The sequence below is a fragment of the Pimephales promelas genome, chromosome 5 (genome assembly GCF_988280905.1).
Source record: "Pimephales promelas chromosome 5, fPimPro1.hap1.1, whole genome shotgun sequence".
NCBI classification, from domain to species: Eukaryota; Metazoa; Chordata; class Actinopteri; order Cypriniformes; family Leuciscidae; genus Pimephales; species Pimephales promelas.
Genome location: NC_142773.1, coordinates 27,833,285 through 27,853,031, shown reverse-complemented (window position 1 = coordinate 27,853,031; position 19,747 = coordinate 27,833,285). Strand labels below are relative to the sequence as shown.

The 19,747-nt window shown below is 35.4% G+C and overlaps 1 protein-coding gene across 1 annotated transcript; it reads right to left on the bottom strand.

Annotated features, from left to right (window-relative positions):
• Positions 1–47: 47 nt before the first annotated feature.
• On the bottom strand, positions 48–17,982 carry ralyla (RALY RNA binding protein like a). The gene is made up of 9 exons (XM_039677694.2): positions 17,886–17,982; positions 11,521–11,791; positions 5,421–5,493; positions 5,266–5,313; positions 2,025–2,176; positions 1,689–1,802; positions 1,281–1,414; positions 1,131–1,168; positions 48–643 (listed from the first exon to the last, which is right to left on the bottom strand). Exons 2-8 carry the CDS (start codon positions 11,774–11,776, stop codon positions 1,136–1,138), a joined length of 810 nt encoding a protein of 269 aa, XP_039533628.1. The 5' UTR covers positions 11,777–11,791; positions 17,886–17,982; the 3' UTR covers positions 48–643; positions 1,131–1,135.
• Between the last annotated feature and the right edge of the window lie 1,765 nt (positions 17,983–19,747).

The following is a 19,747-nucleotide window of genomic DNA, read 5'->3' as shown; positions in this document are numbered from 1 at the left end:
TGAAAGTCAAAAAGCTAACACAATTGATGTCTGGTTGATTTTATTTCACAAATTTGTGGCAATATTACATTAAACATAAAAATAAACACTTTTCAGATGATGGATAAACCACAATAAAATATAGAAAAGAAATAGATAGAGAGCTTTTCAAATGTGTGAGACATCCATAATTTTATGACAGCTTACTTATACATAAATATGCATTCAATAAATATTATTCAAATATATGCATAATCATTTAATGGCAAAAAATAAAATGCACATAGGCTATACAGTAACTTTTTACATTTATTTGTAAACATTTATGACAGTGACTTTTAAGTGTATATCGCTTGTTTTGCTAGACAAAATACATTAATTATTTTACATATTTAGTTTAATAACCAAAAACCAGTTACCATTTTCACTATTTTGTTTTGTCTATTTACACAAATCATGTATGCAGATATCAGAATATCTTCATATTACTTTCAAATGTATTACAAAAAAGAATGATTGAACAAAATACATACATACATACATACATTTATACATTCATACATACATACATACATACATAACAGTAATTAATACATAAACAGTGTGACATGGAAAGGCCAACAATTCTAGCAAGATATCTTCCAAACATGATGCACTCTCAGTCCTAAAAAAAGAAAAAAAGAAAAAAGAAAAAAAAAGTCAAAACAACATCAACAACAAAAATCATCAATGAAAGATTTAAATATTTTTATAATAATAGATATATCACAAAAATGCAACATTTTTCTGTTGTATTATTTCTTTTTAGTAGTATCACAAATGTCCAGTATCAATTGTGTGTTTTCCAAGAAATTGTTGGTTGTACACTGATTGAAGCAAGAACTTTTTGTTTGCCTGATACTGAAGGTCAAATGATATAAATGAATGGCTTAAATCGCTTTTAGTTTACATGGCATTGATTCTAAATGCTGAGGTTTGTCTGGAAATGATGAATGCAGTAAACAGCACAATACAAAGACATTCCTACATGAAGAGCAGACAGTGTATTTCACAAAACACTTGAAAGAAAAATGCAATCTACTTTTTGATGATGTCAAATAAAAATGGACAAGTATTTCAAACATAATATGACATGAATTTGTGGTACAAACCTTGTTCAGTTGTCTACATCTGATATTGGGTTTTCTATCTGGGATTTAACACACATACACACAATTTAATCCAATACAAGCGGGTCTTATTCATATATCAAATTATAACTAATTACATTTCACTTGCATATGAGTTTAATGACAGCTCACCAGCTCTTTGTATCCATCATCACCTTCATCTGTCACGTCCCAGGACCCCCTTTCTTGATCCATATCTTCTCCAGAATTTTCTTCGATCTCACTATAGAGAGATCGAAAGGCCTTCTCGTGTTTCCAGTGGGCTTCTACACAATATAGAAATGGCAGACAAAGTTCGGCAAATGGCTACAGTAAATATTTACAGAATTAAAAGGTAGAAAACTTTCAAGTAAGTAAAACTAACAGAGGTTTGAGGATAGCCCTAGCTCTGCCAGCCCATTTGTGTGTGTGTGTGTAACAGAGTGCTGCTGTTTTCGATTTCCTGCACTGACATTGAAAGTGATGAAGACAAGTGTTTTTAATCTACCTCCTGCCAACATGGCCTCTATCCTGATAGCAATGTTCATTCCATCCTCTTACCTGCTTCTGCTAACTGCTTCCGTTCAATCTTCTCAAGCCTTCCCAGTAAGGAGTCAATCTTAATCTTGATCTGAGACAGTTCTTTCTTGATTGTCAGGAGCTGATCAGATTTCACTTAGATAAAAAACACCCCCCCAAAAAAAAATAAAAAAAATTTAATCATGAGGATGAATATATCACTTTGATTTTATCAGCTCATTTTATTTTGTTTAGTTAAAATAGTTATGGTTGGCAGTAGATTATGGTTGGCATGGGCATGCTATGTCAAAGTCCAGGTTGGGACATCAGTTGTCCTTGGGGGTAAAACATGATAATGGAAATATATGCATAAGGAACCTGAAGACAGCCTTCTTAGAGAAGAGCAGGTGGACATCTTTGGCTGGAAAGAGTTTTTCGTCCTGCGTGTTGAGAATGCAACCAAGCGGGAATGCTTGATAGGTATCGCAGCCCGAGGTGATGGTGCTAATCGCCCACGAATGTCAAAAATACTGAAAAAACATATATATTATACAAATATTTTATAGTTCATTTTTATTATTATTATTAATTAATCACTTTCAATCCTGGAAAAGTTGCCACAAAAATATTAAGCAGCACAACTGTTTCAACATTAAAAAACCATTTGACCACAAAATCATCATATTAAAATAATATTAACTTTTATTAACTAAGAAAAACAACATTTACAAGATTGTGCCGACTGCAAACTATTTGAATGGTAGTGTATATGAAGAGTTCAGATGCAAAAGCCTCTAAATGCCATTTGAAATTTTCTTCTAAAATGACCATTTTTATCAAGCTTGTATATTTAAGTTCAGTAATTTCACTTAAAATGACAATTAATAGGTAATCTTCATTGCCATTTAAGTGAAATTACTGAACTTAAATATACAGGCTTGATAAAAATGATCATTTTAGAAGAAAATTTCAAATGGCACTTAGAGGCTTTTGCATCTGAACTCTTCATATACACATTGAAGAATCCTTCAGTGCTTCAGTTATGTGTAACTGGGTGGAGGAATTTGTCCTTATACAATAGATAATGCTTTACAGTGAACTCTGAGAGCTACATATGGCAATTTATCTGTGTATTTATCTCTAATAAACTTTAATCACCGGTTGAGTAATAAAAATGCAATCTCTGCATCAGTTTTACGACATTTCAAATCCCTCATTTCTCGCCATCCCTGAAAAAGCAAAGCCAATGTTGATTCTTGTTTTATTACAACATTTCTTGCTTGACAACTGTATGCCACTCCCACTCCATACACACGTCATAGTAGCCGGACATTTTTTCTCTATTTACAGATGTGACAAGCAAAGCCAAGTGCTTCACAATTTCCAGCTAATAAAGATAATAATTATAATAATAATAAACATAATAATAATAATAGGTCCTGTCATGTGTAAAATGTAAACACTTATGGCTGTCTCACCATAGTGAATCAGGGTAAGAGAAAAAACACGTTTTGGAAGAATGATTTATTATATATTAACTAATTATCTATTTTTAATATTTGGGGGGAAAAAGTCAGTCAAGCAACTTTATTTTTAATTAAAAAAGTTACAGTCAGTGTACCTTTTAATAATTAACAAAAAAATAGATGTTCACTAATGATCTAAGTCTTCTGGACCCCATTTAAAATGACCAGCTGTAATCCAATAATTCTGTTGTACCAATATGGAAACTGACATATCATGGCATGGATAGATTTTCATTAAGTAACAACGCATTCTCACCCCAAGGCGTCACCTTTGACCATGCTTCAATATTTGACGTTTTAGGCGCCCTTTAGCGTCACTTACATGACGCGATCCTACGGCGTCATCTAACTGACTCTAAAGGAAAGCGTCAGTTAGAGGACGCGGTTAGGTTTAGGTGTGGGGTGGGGGTAGGGTACACGCGATCCTAGGGCGTCATCTAACTGACGCTAAAGGGCGCCTAAAGCGTCAGATATTGAAGCATGTCCAAATGCTTCCCAAGGCGTCAGTTAGGTGACGCCTTGGGAGTGAGAATGGGCTGTAAGTAAAGGTACAATATGCAAGATTGTTTCGCCACCAGAGGTCGCTAACCTCTTACAATAAAAAAAGGCGTATATAAATGACGTATATTCCGCATTAAGCGGAATTATGGATCTTGTTGTCAAGCTGATGGATCTTTTATGAATGAGTGAATACATTGATGTTTTTAAACTTGAGGGCGTGATTGCTAGACGTATACCACGCAAAGCGAGTACCGCGGATATAAAGGAATAAGTTTAATTCTATTTAATTCTACCAAACTACACGATGAATTACTCACACAGGTCAGTTTATTAGAGGAATTAAACTTGAGGTAACGCAGCGCTGCTTCACTTGCTCTAACAGTTTCACGTACAGTTTAAACTGCATTTGAGTGTGTTGAATGTTAGTTAGGTTGTTTGTTGACTGAATGAGACTAAGCTAGATTAACAGAAAATAACATACAGATCATATTCTAACTTTTCATCATGTTGAATTACATAACATTGATTAGTTTTATATACATTAAATTGCTCACCTGATTTCTCAAGTTACATGCAACACTCGCGTCTCTGTCAAGTTGAAGTTAGTAGCGGACATGGAGATTTCGCATCTCGAAAGATGTTGATCTTCGTTTTAGTCCTCTTTTTTGTCTCAAAGTCTTTTTGCCATGGTCCATAATATTTGAACAAAACCCTTTTAGAGACGCTCACGCTGTTGAGCACGCATAACGGGCATAACCGACCCAGTTGTCCACGTCTGTCGCCATGGTTACTATTGCAGCACAAGGTCAAACCTGGCGGAAACCGGAGGTAACGCGGATATGATGTTATTGACTGGCGACTCCTCAACCTTGCTCACACGCCTCGTTTCCTTGGTTAAAAATCGCAATTTTCTCACAATTTACAAATAGTTGGAAACATCTGGGATATTGTAAGTAATCAACTAAACAAAATACATAACATTGGCCTAATGGTTTTTGGATATTTTACTGCAAAAATATTGCATATTGTACCTTTAAGTAAGCAAGATGACTTAGTCCCTGTCTCCGGAGTTAATATTTGATAAGCATAATTAGGTTTTTAACTAACTGCACAGAAGGGATTTTGTTCGTTAGCACACATATATTTTCCGTGGAGATGTATAAAACTCAGCTCTGCCAAATGAGGAGTGAAAGCAAACACATGAAAATGTCAGAGGACAGATGACCGGCGTGTCTCGCACTGCTTGGTTAACGACCCAGCAGCTTTCTGACATTCAGCTAATGTCTCACAGGAGAGGAGTGCTCATCATTAGCCTGAGCAAAGGATCGAAGTCAAACCAATAAAATGACATTAATTATGGACATTAGGGGAAGCTCTTTCTCTACTTTTCTACTGCTTTTATTTTTCTCTTTACCTTACCTCACTTTTTCATAGCACAGAAAAGGTTAAACGAGACAAGGAGGATCTTAACTAAAAATGTAATTAACAAAAACATATTACAAATCTCCTGTAGTAAAGACCTTACCAAATCAACAACTGAAATACAACCTAAATTATTGGTATCTTTAAATTAAGTAATTGCATGTACATACCTGGCATAGAAATCATTCCTGTAGAAATCATAATCAAATTCATAGCCACTTAAAAAAGAAAAAAAAAAGGAAAAGATGATTAAAATGTCATTTCAATCTTTCCATGTCTACTAATTACAATGGGGGGGACTATAATTCATTTTTGGTTGTCTCACCTGTATAAGGAGAAGGGACGCTTGGATCCAACTTTTGGCCTGTAAGGACGAGGCTCTCCAGCCATGTTAATATCTGTGGGAAGAGCAAAGGACATTGTGAAGAAGAAAAAAAACAGCATACGCTTCCTTTTTATCCATACCGGTAGTCTCCTTCAAATAAATTTATAAAAATGGGCGGTGAATATAATGGACAGAAAAGCCTCGGCGCCCTCTGAAAGAGGCATTATGCCATAGAATAAATAACTGATGGCTCTCATCTGTCTCATCAGAAAGAGAGATGCTATCAGAGGAACAGCCTCACGCCACACACACACAGATGCACAATCACTCCTGAGTGCCTTTCAAGGTCATCCGGCACGTTATCCAGAAGGACGGCTGCCTGAGTGCCTGACTAAATCACAATTTGGGGGTTTAAGACATTTACAAGCAATTTAAGCCTTCACTTTGATGAAGCACAAAACAAAGCACTAAATCTGAGAGGAAAAGTAGTACACTTTCAGACTTTAGATCACTGAGCCAAATTCATAATGGAAACATACAGACCTTTTAAATGGTCACGCTCAGAATATATGAGATTGAAGTTTCAAAACGTTTGAATGAGAGTGTCACTATGAGGAATACAGTGTACTGGAAAATACACTCCACCATATTGGAGGACATACATATGAAGAGTTCAGATGCAAAAGCCTCTAAATGCCATTTGAAATTTTCTTCTAAAATGACCATTTTTATCAAGCTTGTATATTTAAGTTCAGTAATTTCACTTAAATGACAATTAATAGGTAATCTTCATTGCCATTTAAGTGAAATTACTGAACTTAAATATACAAGCTTGATAAAAATGATCATTTTAGAAGAAAATGTCAAATGGCACTTAGAGGCTTTTGCATCTGAACTCTTCATATAGTAACAGAAAAGCCTGAGGAGAAAAACAATTGACTAAGATCAGCTTTGTTTCATCCTAGTCACTAATTACTTCTAACCTTCTGTGATGAGAGCAGAGGGTCCACAAGGTTGACATTAACATAAGTTAGTTTGATGTGAACACGTATAAAAAGTATGTTATGTTCTTAAAGTGTTTGAGGTTCAAAGGATATAATTGTGAGTTTGATGTCAGTTTCTAAAATGTTAAAGAAACTTAAAAGGGTAGTTCATCCAAAAAATAAAATTCTGTCATCATTTAATCTCACTCATGGGACAAAAAGATTGTGGGGATAACCATTTCTGAAAAGAAATAAAAAATAGTCATAGTTTTGGAACATGATGTTGAATAATTGATGACAGAATTATTTTCTTTTTTCAATTTTTATTTCAGATCTGATTTCTGACTCGTATTAACTTGTATACATGTTAAACACATATATTTAGGCCTATTTATTCATTCGCTTTTTAAAATAATATTAATTTAATTGTTTTTCTTCGATTTTTAAAACAAAAAAAAAGATAAGTTTGACTTCAATAAAATATTCAAGCAAATATCAGAAGGTTTGTTCAATGATAATGTTATTTTACTGTAGTATTTTTAGGTTCTCATATACTTTTGTGGTGAAGTAATCTGCCTTTGTGAATTGAATGGGGTGAAAATTTCTTTTGTGATTGATGTTCAAAAGGAAGTCATCATAAGTTTGATCACAATGAACCTGGCATTACACTAATGATAAGGATCATTTCTTTTGATTTACACAAATGCATTTGGCAGACACTTTTTTTGCAATAAGGCCATCATTTTTTTTAGTCCATGCATTTCCTGGGAAATCGAACACCTGACACTGATTTGTGTTTGAGTTACAGGAACAAACTCATTGAGCCTCTTTGACTGCTTTAATGTGGAAGCAAGTGATTCAAGTGCCTTTAAATTCATGATAATGATTTTCTGAGATCTTAATAATGGTTTCTTGGGAGGCAATATGAACAGGCTGACTCATCTTACTCTACCAATAATCCCACAAAACACCAGACATTTCACTCGATATGTGCCGACCATCTACAATACCCCCATATTTCAGACATGGAGCCATATCAATACTTTAATCTCAGTTTACCAATGGGCCTCTTCTACTCAGTACGCTTCTCTCCTAAAGGTCTGTCAGGCTTAGCGTCCAATAGAGAGAATATTGGCGTTTCTCTTAGTGATGACCTCGGCTAATGTCAATGTGAACGCCTGTCGGCTTAAAGAAAAGTTTTTTTGAGTGATTTATTTGAAGACATAACTGAAGACTTGTGTCTAAACTTGCCTAAATGCCAAATGAAAAATCTCTTCTGATAAATCTCAGTAAACAGTCACTCGGGATATACCAGACTGAGCAAGAAAGAACTTCAAGGACTTTATTTATTTCCAAAGAAAATAATTTATCAGACATTATAAACACATAACTAATTTTTCTCTTTAGCTATAGCCTATATGAATATCATTCAGACACCTCATTTGTTGCATCTCTTTAACTACTGAGTGCTTTCATGACCTACTTATTAAATATTTCTTTCATTTTCTTTTTTTTTTTAATTCCTTTGTGGTGTGATGTAACTCAGTGACTGATGTACGCAATTGTCTGGAATGGTTTGTTCACTTCAGGACATCACATCCATTTTCAGTGCCGCTCATTATCCCTGGAGTCTTGTGTGTGCACAGCTACAAACTTTGCTTTGTAACTTTGATGAGCCGAATTTGATTAGACACATGCAAAACATGGATGCTCATCATGAACATATATGCAACTTGAATGTAAATTTAACAGCTTTCAGGATTTTGTGTCTAATCTAATTTTTGGCTATTTTGCCTGGTCAAGGAGAAAAACTTAAGACCAAAATCATGCTCAGCTACTAAAATAGATGTGCTATACTTCAGTATGGAGAACACATATCAAACCCTTAGAAGGAATAAAGACAGGTTATCATTTCAAACAGGTCACAACATTTTTTAACAGATGCAATTTAGTTTTTATGTATTTCCCCCTTTCAGAATAATTGACCAAAAGGTTAACAATGTTTTTTAACCTTAAATTATGTTTCATGTGGCAACATTGTTATTAACTGTTTTTTTTTATATTATATTATATATACTATATTTTATACTATAGCTTAATATTTTTAAAGTGTAATAACTACAATAGGTTGCAACAAATAAAGCATTTCTTACAAGTAATTTCAGATCAGAAATTGCTCCTTAAGGAAACAAATGCACATTCTCAGTTTATACAGAATACGAAAGTCCATTTATTTGGTTACTTGTCATTTAGCAGATTTATGTTTAGTTTTATGTCCACAGCAACTGTCCCCGGTGCAAGGTACAATTTCCCCCGAGTTCTCCTGGATTAATAACAAACTAATGATTTTAATTGTATGTGTTAATAATTAAACAAATTTGATATCAAACAGGAAAAAACTATAATATCATTGGATACAATACATAATGTAATTATCACCATTTCATCCATTTAATGAACAAAATTGGAAAAGTCTTATAATTATAAATGTTTGTTGCAAATCAAGTATTAAAAACAGAAATAAGAGGCATTATTTGTCTGTAAAATACTCACATCTCTGATTGTGGCGCTTCCCTTTTTGTATTGTTCTTCTGTACATGTCCAAGGTTGTGTATACTATATTTTGATAGATAAATGATTCCTTTCCCTTGAACTTACTTCACTGTAGTGTCACTGTAAGAGACTGACTGAATAGAGTTCAGCACACAGGCATGCACCATTCCAGACCGTACCACTGATGCATAATGGGGGTGTTGATAAGCATATTTAAAAAAAATATATAAACAATAAGTAATAATCAGGACCCATTAAATAGTGCAGGAATCATCCTGTTTTGCATATAAAAATGATTTAAAAAAATATATATCTACCATATGTGTTGTATAAGAAAATAAGCTTTTACAATACATGTAAACGATTGATGCAGTTTCTTGTCTCAGATTGTTTATCTGATATTGGATCGTATACATCAAAAGAACAGCATCCCGCAGCTGTTGTCAGTCATTTGAAAATGCTATTGACTTTATAAGCCCGGAGGTTATTAATGCAGGAATATGCTTTTTTCCTTTGAATTAAAGACAGGCTCTGAAATTGAAGACATTGTGATGCCTTCATATCTGTCAGAAGGTTTCAGATATAGAAAAACTAATTATAGTGACAGGAGTACAAACATACTCATTGTGACATTGATATAATCAAAGCTTTTATTTAAGGCAAGTGTAATCAAATAATTTTGAAGAATGGGGTATTGAGGTGGGAGTTTCTAATATTGTCAAAGAAACTATAGTCCTGTCTGACTCTTTTTGAAGCTTATATAAATCTTAATAGTCCCGTGACATGAAATTTTCACTTTCTGAAGTTTTTTTAACATTAATATGAGTAACCCTAGCCTGTGTATGGTTCCCCGTGTCTAGAAATTTTAATCGGTGTAAAGGATTTCAGATACGGGACCACTAAGACCTATATCAATGCCTACAAAAGAAGCATGTCATGGGACTTTGAGGTTTACACTATATAGGTTTATAAATGGAAGTGTTTTTATATGCACAAATAGATGATTCAGTGTATAAGGTTGTAGTATTCTTCTAGAGTATGTTTATTTTCTGATTTTTTGCCATTCCAGTTCCGATGGTATCCACACATATATATTCTGACAGATAGGCCTATATATTGCCATCTAGTGGCTGACATTGGCCTATTTTGTATTCTGTAAAGTGATATTTTTTTCTTCTTCTTACCAGTACTTCCTCTTGCCAACATAGGGGGGCAATAAAACACTGTAAAAAAATCACATGTGCAAATTCTTGAAATTATTCAAATTGTTTCAATTCAATTTCATTATAAAGAATAATGTTTATTTTCAAAGAAACTATGCTGCTCTGGTAACACAGCCTTTTAAGCGATGTGCATTAAAATGAGGCATATTGATCTCCCAAACTGACCCACTGAAAATTGCCCAAAATATTCATTAATTTACTTATTTATCATCATCATTTGTAGGATAGAAGTAGTATTTTTCTTTTTCTTTTGATGTTATATTACTTGAATTATTTGCTTAGGTTATGTGTGGTTATAAGAGCCTGATGAGGGTTTTTTTTTTTTTTTTTAAGATGTAAAAGAAGTTTGTACCATGGAAAGGAGTCTGGGAGATTTGAAAAACTCCACTTTCCACTTATTGCTTATTGTTATTATGTATGTGCTTTTTTATGTGTTGGTGATGAGTATTATTATCACAAAAGATACAAATAAATAAATGAAAAGAAAGTAGAGGAAGGAAAGGTGAACAATTACTTTGTCTTTACAATAAATGTTTATTTATTAAACAATTTAAATGGAAAGACTATAATCAATTATATTTTATAATATACTATAATAAACCTTATTTAAAACAAACAAACATCCAAAGCCATTTGAATCTTTTCATAATTTAAGCCATTTAAATCTTTTTTTATCAAAATACTCCTGAAATTCAACAAAAGCTTTGCTGGCTACAGGTGCCCAGTTCTGCAAAGAGGTAAAATGAAGTGGTCTAAGGTGTGGTCTTTTTATAAAAAAATAAATAAATAAAAAAAGACTTAATAGTCTTAAAGGTGCTCTAAGCGATGTCAGGTGACATCACTTCTTTTGTCAAACAAAACGGAGGCTAGCTAGACCCTCCCTCCTCCTCATCTGTGCTCTAACCCCCCAGACCCCTCAGACCCCTCAAATCGTTCTTGTCGGTTATTGGCTATAGTTTGTTATGTTTCAGGGCGCAGGTTGCTACAGTTTGTTTTTGTTGCCGTTTGTGGAGCCTGGGGTGTCTGCAGAGATTTTTACAGTGTGTTCAGGGGACAGACAGCTATATAGTGGATAGTGAGGAGATGTTTGCTCATGTGAAAAAAAAATGTTTTGGCCAAAAAAACACTTGACATCACCCATTGGAGTTCAACTCAAGCCACAGCCCCAACAGTGACAACAGTAGTTTAATTTTTAATAAAAGATGATGAATATTTACCATGGGAATGACCATGACCTAAGATCAACTGTCTGTCTCTGTGCCTGCAGATGCTCATTGTCATCCAAATATGTTTCAATCCAAATCATTTACATAAATATAAAGGGAAATAAATATCACTTACCCAAAGTCTGTCCAGCAAGCACCCTGGTGTTCTCACCAACCACAGCTGAGCGAGCGTTCCTCTCGCAGGCATACTGGACGAAAGCAAACCCCTTGTGCAGAGAGCAGCCGGTGATCTTCCCATACTTGGCAAAAATTAGCTCAATGTCAGTTTTCTTGACCACAGCTGTGTTAAGGTTACCAATGAACACCCTGGAATTCAGAGAGCGAGGATCTGTCTTGTTTGTTATATTGCTGGTTTGAGTTTTCCCAGTCATCCTTCTCAGGATGTCCTGAAACACACACACATATAAACAAATATTAAAGTGCCCCATTATGCTTTTTCAGATATAACGTTTCATTTAGAGTGTAATATAACTGTTTGGGAATACGAGATCTGCAAAGATCAAAGTGCACAATATAAAGGGAGGTTTTTGTCTCCCAAAAGAAAGAACGGTTAGTAGGCCTAATGAGGCACTTATTAACCTTTATTTAACTAGGAAAGTCACATTGAGGTTAAAACCTCTTTTACAAGTAAGACCTAGCCAAGACAGAGTCGGATAGCAGGATTAAACAAATAACAAACAACAGTAAGAAACAATAAGATCTCAACATCATCATTAGATACAACAGAAAACACAGCTCCACAAGATGTTACAACACGGAGACAGGACAGAAACACAAACATTAAGGTATAACATAATACACTACATAGTACTGTTCACAGAAACAGGTTTAATCTAGGGTTTAATAAATAATTACGTTTTTAAATGAGTGTATAGATAGTCTCAACCAGTGGATGAGACCACCAGGCGGAGCAGGAAGAGTTGGAAACCCCAGCAGCCATTATTTGGGTAATTCATAACAACCAGTTCAGGTTCAGGCAAAGGTCAAAAATCCAACAAGGCAACCCAAAACACAAGAAACATATAAGAATAGGACAGATAACAAACATCGGAAGTGTATGACATAAAACAAGGACTCCGTGACAATCACGGAAACAGACAGAGTATATCCACATAAACTGTGTGCAATGAACAATGAGTAACAGAACAGGATGATGAGAAATGTAGTTTGAGACCACGGCCCATGGACGGGTTCTACCCTCCCTCAGCTTTTCTACCCTCCAACACCTTTGCCCATGGACGGGTTCCCTCAACAGAACGTCCATGGGCAAAGGTGTTGGATGACCAGGCGTCTGCTGTGCCAACGGAAGAGGGTTCAATGTGTTGGAGAGCTCCGGATTCCTCCTCCCGTCGACAGATCCAAAAACCTTCTGTTGATCAAGTTTCTTTGTTTGTGATGATTTAATTTATTATTTTGGCCTTGAGGCACCCTGAAACCATTACTCCTTAATTTGACTACTTTTTCCACCTTAATAAATGATACCTTAGTATTGTGTCTTTGGTGATCTGTCGGCTGGGGATGGTTTCCTTCATACCAACTAGTTCACTTCAAGCCTGTCTTTATTGCACGTGTCAACATAGCAAATATCATAACAAAATCAAGGAAACAATAAGAAACAGAAAAACAGAAAGGAAACACAGGAAATGACGATAACAAACTAAAAGTCCTTTAAAATTAAACAGAAACACAACAGGTTTGCGACAATAACACTTTATAAAATAACATTCATTTATATTTTAATTATAAAAGTATACTGGCTAATTCAAAGTACACGTATCGGTGAAATAATGAGTTTTCAGTGGGGTTTAAACAGATACTGACTCTGATTCATTACCTGGCCATTTCCTATCTCCATGGCAACAGACATAAAAGTTTATGATCAAGAAAGTTATTTTCAGATTCTGTATCTACTCAACTCCATCCATTCTCACCTTCTTCCCAAAACCTTACCACACACAAGCACTAATACAACCACATCAAATACCACACCAAACTCAAGCTGTCTAATTGCTTCATGTGCATTTTCAAATCTTCCTCACAACTGCTAATTTTCTGTAGTTGCTATAAATGGACCAAGAATAAATTAGATCTTTTGCTGAGCTATTTATATATCTCTTGAGTCTGTCAGATTTTTTAAACACTCTTTTCATGTACACAGAGACTATACATCTGCCTGGATATGGCAGCACTGTGGTTGACACCAGAGAAGACATTATTCAGGATGAGCTGTGAGGATCACTACAGAGTGTGAATGCTGAGAAGTGTGAAGTTCACACAAAAAAAAGTTTCACATTTTAGGCCTCTCCTGTCTTTTGCTTCAAATGATAACAAAATGCTTCTTCAGGAATCTCAACAGCATTCCTTCACATGCATTAAATGTAAAAATAACCAATAGTGCAAAATCATTGAGTTGTCAAGAATTCAGCTAGCGTTGCCAGACCTTCAGACTGATGGCAGAAGGTCTGGACTCCATATCAGCTTTCAGCAAAAGGGATGTCTGACCAACACGGAAAGCAACCAATCACAGTCAATTTATTCAGCGTCATGTTTAGAGGCGTGAAAATGTAAAGTCAATGTCTTGCAACGGCTTGCAATTCATTAAAGAATGTTGTGATGGTGCTGTGATCTTCAGACACTTCCAGAGTTTAGTTGATATGCTCTCATTGTCACAATTGTAAACACGATTGGCTTTCTTGAGGGGGTTTGGTGCCATGACGGCTTTGTTTCCTGGCGGACCATTAAAAAATGTGAGACACATGATTCCCGGAAATCAGATGACGAATTCGAAACTTCCAAAGTGTTTCTCATTTTGAGTGCCACATGCATCAGACGTTCAGCCAACGGTCCGCAGGGAGTGACGTCTGAGGCTGAGACCAGGGTTCACCTAACATGAAATTAAAGACTAAATGTGATAATCAGTCATTTATTACATGACGCCAGATTTTCTCTCTTTAATTCTATGATGTCTACTTTTTAAAAATCTGTTTAGATTTTAAAAGTCATGTAGTGTATTCCATCTTTAATACTGACTACGTCTGACTATTAGCAAATCAAGTTCATGACTGTGGCATAAACTAAAGTCTAGATATTAATAATAATAATAAACCTCATTATTTTTGCCCCAACTTCAAACAAAAGTCTTTAAAAAATGAATGTGGTCTTTAAATGTTAAAACAAGTAATTTTTAGAAGGAATACTACAACTTCAGATTCCTTCTATAATCTACCATTCACATACTAGAAACAAAAGAACTGGAAATCAGCAGACCGACACAGAACTCATTTCATCTGTGAGACAGTGAGTCAACCCTCTGAATGAACCTCAGCAACATCAGCATCCTCCTCTCAATACACAACATCATTTCGACCGAATCACTGATGCATGAAAACCTTCTTCTTCCCTGTGTTAACAATAACCTCACCTCATTCGCATGGCAGAGCTCTGGCATTGTGACTGGACATGACATTTATATTCTCATTCAAATCCCATTACTTCACCAGCTCCATGCACAGTCTGTAATTCTATTATCCCATTCAAACACTCTCGACTTCTCACACAGTATACTTCACACTGCTCCTATTTGTTGGTCAGTGCACTCAAAAAAGTAGTCCATTGCAGTGTACAAAACAATCTGCAACTAGCAACAAGATGAACACTGCAATATTACAGAAACGTGAATAAAAAGTCATTTTCAATGCAACTGACAACTGAGGTTATAAATTAAAACAAACAATGCTTTTAACTGACAGTTAAGGAGCCTTATTATGTAATACAAATATTTACAGTGTATGTCCACATATTTATTTGGCGAGCATAGCCTAGTAATAAGAGGGATAATATTCTGCCCTACAAAGGCAGTAACTACATATAAATGCAGTAACTACATATTTGGTCAAAAATGAGTTAAGACTTGTAATGGGCTTTATGACGTGTTCTGTCTTGTGAAAAAATATCTGGGTTAAATTATGTCCCGTTTTGGAGATGCATTACCACATAATCTACCCATAACATGTTTGACTGGCTAGTATAAAAGGCCTTTTTCTCCGTTTCTTTGTTTGCGTAGTTAGTGCACTTTGCCTTTGTAGGGCAGTATTAGTGTAATTATCTCAAGCAGCTTCTTATTCTAAACTTGGTGTGTTTTATATCTCTTTATTGCTGTATAACCCTATATACAGTAGCTGTTGCTGATGGAGTGCTAGTCCAGATTACAGTTTCTGCATGAAAGCTCAGACATGAAAAAACCAATGTAAGAAAACATCGCAACAGATCATCCATACAGCACACTTCACTGAGTATTCACATCTACATTTATGAGATAATGATGTTTATAATATAATGTTTGATGTTTATAATGTTCTTATGCAAAAGCAAAAGCATTTTTTTTTTTGTTGCTATAATTACAAACCTATACCTCTGGCATTAAGGACACTTATTCATTCCTTTCTCCCTCTGTTGAATGATCCCAAATATACTGTAGAGTAAATTCAACCAGGCATGTGAAAGTGGGTCACTAGAGCAGTGACTAATTAGCAGGTACACAATGAGCTGCAGCTGACAAGACAGGTGCACTGCTTAGACAATACAAGGGTCAATTCAAGGTGGAAATACATTCACTTTTACATGAAAAGTAAGGATGACGCCAGGGTGATAAAATAGATCCGAAACATTCCCTGAAGTCATATTTGTGCCATCAGATGTTTTAAAATATTTATTTTCACTTTAGTTTACTCCTGTTTTTCCCCTCAAAGACATCAAAGGCAAATTCATACATGATAATATTAGCAAAACATTTTGAAAAGGCCAGAAACTACAAATTGGCTGCTATGAAAAGATTTATGGGAGACAAACACTTTTAAATGGGTTATGGTCTGTTGTTACAATTACTGCAGTACTTTTGAATAAGTAGTTCTTTAAAAAAAAAAAAGTCAATGAAATCTGAGGATGATGGCATATTCTGCGTACAAGCAGACTCATTTATCTCTTCATTGTCAACAATGAACTTCTAAACAAACCAGAGGAAGTAAATCAAAATTATGCATTGTGAAAGACAGAAAACCAGACAGTAAAGTTGATTCGGTGTAAAGCCTAATACTGTGCTTCTGAAAGAACAAAACAAAATGAAGTTGTTCATGCAATCGTCTTCCTCCCACTCACTTTTTTATTCTCAATTTAACTAGAGAGAAAGAGTCTAGGTAGGTGTCATTCAATATAAAACTTTGCTGGGAGAGACATACCACAGGTAGAATTATTTATCTAGTTAGAAGCATATGAAAATACTTTGTAACAACTTATCTTGCCATTAAAACTGTGGTGATATGTTACATAAATTAACATAGCCTACTTGTGTCTTCATTATCTCATCTGTATTCATATGTGTAGAATGTGGGGCTCAGGAATTCTGTCCATGCTTGAAACTCCCATCCCTCCTAGAATTCCCAATGAGAGATAAGCCTTTACTTGGGGAAAGGATATTTCACGGCTGGCTTCCCCCACCTGTCCCTTGACTGACACAGCCTGAATAGTAAATAATTCTTTTTCAGAAAAACATACTTCTTCAGCACTATCATTCTCGACTCTAAAAGAAAAATATTGATTAAAGAAAACGGTTTTGCAGGAAGACTGTGAGTATCTGGTTGAGAGCTGGTTGACATAGACTGATTATCATGCTTTGGGCTCTGATGAGCTTGTACAAAACGAATGTAAGAAATATTGCAATTGGCTGGATAAAATGAAAGCCAATTTAGATTATGCTGATCACATAAAATATCCCTATTGCAAAGTCATGAGGTAAAATATTTTTTCGCGTGTCAAACTTTATTGGAAGTTTAGTCTTTTTAAGTCATATTTTCAGCATCCTCTTATAGACAATTTCATATATTATTTTGATAATGTCAAGACCAGTCATAGCAAGAAATGTGCATGGATACAATGAAAAAAACTGTGAAATGCAGCACATTTACATAACGAAAGTGACAAAAGGCATCCATTATTATGCATTTCAAATTCAAAAAGTTTTTCGTCTCACAATAAATGTTCTTTAAATAAGTATTGGTTTCTGAGAACACATGTTTTTAAAGATAAAATAGTTCGAATTTAAAATGTTCTCATTTAGCATCAGACTGAAAACCCCCTTTTTATTCCAGCTGGAAACTTTAAAGTCTAGGCTATCAATAAAATGAAAGAAGAAAGAGGTAGCCTAGATCTGCAAACTTCGGAACCAATTAATCGTGTATGCATTGAAAACAAGTTGTAGCCTATGTATAGGCTAAGGCTAGGCAATTCTCATCGAATAGCCTAAATAATTCTTAGTTTGAAATTAACCCGACGTCAAAATTAATTTTAAGACATCGAATGGAATTAAAAAACTAGCATCTCTTTTTAAAAAAGCCTTAGGAAACAGTTTACACGAAAAAGCATTTCAACATTTGACCAACGATAACAATCGAGAAAGACAGCAGGTAAAACGCAGGAGCTACTTACCAATCACAAAGTCCGAGCATCAGATGAGATGGAGAGGGAGTGCAGAGCATTGCGCGTCTGGATCGTTCAGATCGCAGCCTCACTGGATCATGTGACAGCTCTGCTGCCCGCTTCATCATCCACAAATCCATAGGCTACTGAATCCATTCATCCACAGCTGGCTTACTTCCTGGAACCCGTTTCCTTACCTTTGAGATTTATCCACCTTCTTTTTTTTTACACGGTGTTGTTTTTACGTATTTTAGGTATCACAGCTCTGATTCAGTAAGAAATTACGTATTGCAATAATTGACTTTTTCAAATTATGCCTTTTATGAGATTTTGTTTTATTGTTTTTGTTTTACTCTTGTAACAGACCCAGACTTTTAAGGTGCTGTAGCCTATGTAACTTTTTGACCCCTAAAGCACAAACATAGCCTACGTTTAGGCTACAGATAGCTAGGCTATTTAGGAAAAGTTAGCCTACATGTGCCACAATGCTACAGCCAGTTATTCTAGGCAACTTTGAAATATGCGCTCCAAATATTTCTGCAACAAATATTTTTCGGATTTTCAAGATTATTTTAAGTTTTTTTTTTAAGGATATGAATGCAGCCTAGAGCATGGATTCTTCATGTAAGCGAGGGCCGCCGGTATCGGAGCCCTACCTAGCTCAACAGCGCCCCACGAATTTTCAATGAAAATCTGTGGTGAAAAATGGAACTGCAGCATGCTATTGGGCCTGCTTATTTTGACAAACAACATCAGTCCACTTCAGCTATGAGTGCATCAGGTAACTAGTTGGCATGTCTGTACTTCCTATGTGGAGTAGGCATCAAATTAATGAATGCATAAACCCTTTAGTTTAAACATGCTCATGTACAAATAGCTTTAAGTCCATATAGCGCGGGCCGCGGGGTAAAACGTAACGCTGGGCTAGTTGTTACTAGGCTACTTCCACACATGCCAGCATGACAAACTTTGTGTATTTACTAGTTGCCATTTCAAGACTATATCGAGAATTAAAATTAGACAAATCGGATTTTATTTTAATCTCCACTCGTATGTAATAAAGTCTGTCAATCATCATCAGAGCGCCACCCTCAGGCTGAATAACGGAAGAACATTAGAATTCTGCCGAAACTGTGTCCAGACTAAAATGCGGATAAATCAACTCATCAACTTACAGTGTGCTTATAGCCATTGTGCATTGCACTCGTTCCTTGTGTGTTCTCAAATGGCAACCCGCACTAGTTGACGGTCGCCTTTAGTCTTTTTGGTGTGTTCAAGCGCAGCTAGTTCTTTTATGTCGCCTTGGTGTGTCCCGGGCTTTACACTTAATCAGTGTGAACACTTCATGAGTGTGAAAATAGTGCTTTAAAAAAGCCACAGGGTCAAAAATGCATAGTTCGAAACATCACAATACTGTATATATATCGGTCTGATTTCATTGGAATGCATGCATATTTCCATAATCTTCCCTGTTTTTTAAATGCATAATATAAGTGCATAGTTTAAAGCTTTTACTGTTCCACTAGTCCCAGTAAAAAAATTAAATTTAGGAATTCAGAAAATCAGTAGACCTATGTAGTTTTGCAGGTCGTGTTACAGTGATTCAGACTGTCAAAATATTCCAGAAGAGCAACAAAACTACAACTAGGCCTATATCTTAAATAAAATCTTTGAGAATAACCTGACAGTTGAAAATGTTCCTCATGGGTTATCAAGCCTTTGCACCATGTCATCACATGCTTCAGAGCCTGTATGAGGAGGTTGGACGTGGTCTCATATGCACAACAATGCTGACAATCTTCTGTTCTTCTCCCTCCTCCGTGAGCGCAAGGTTTGATCACACTAAAATTTAACTTGATCAATTTAGCCAT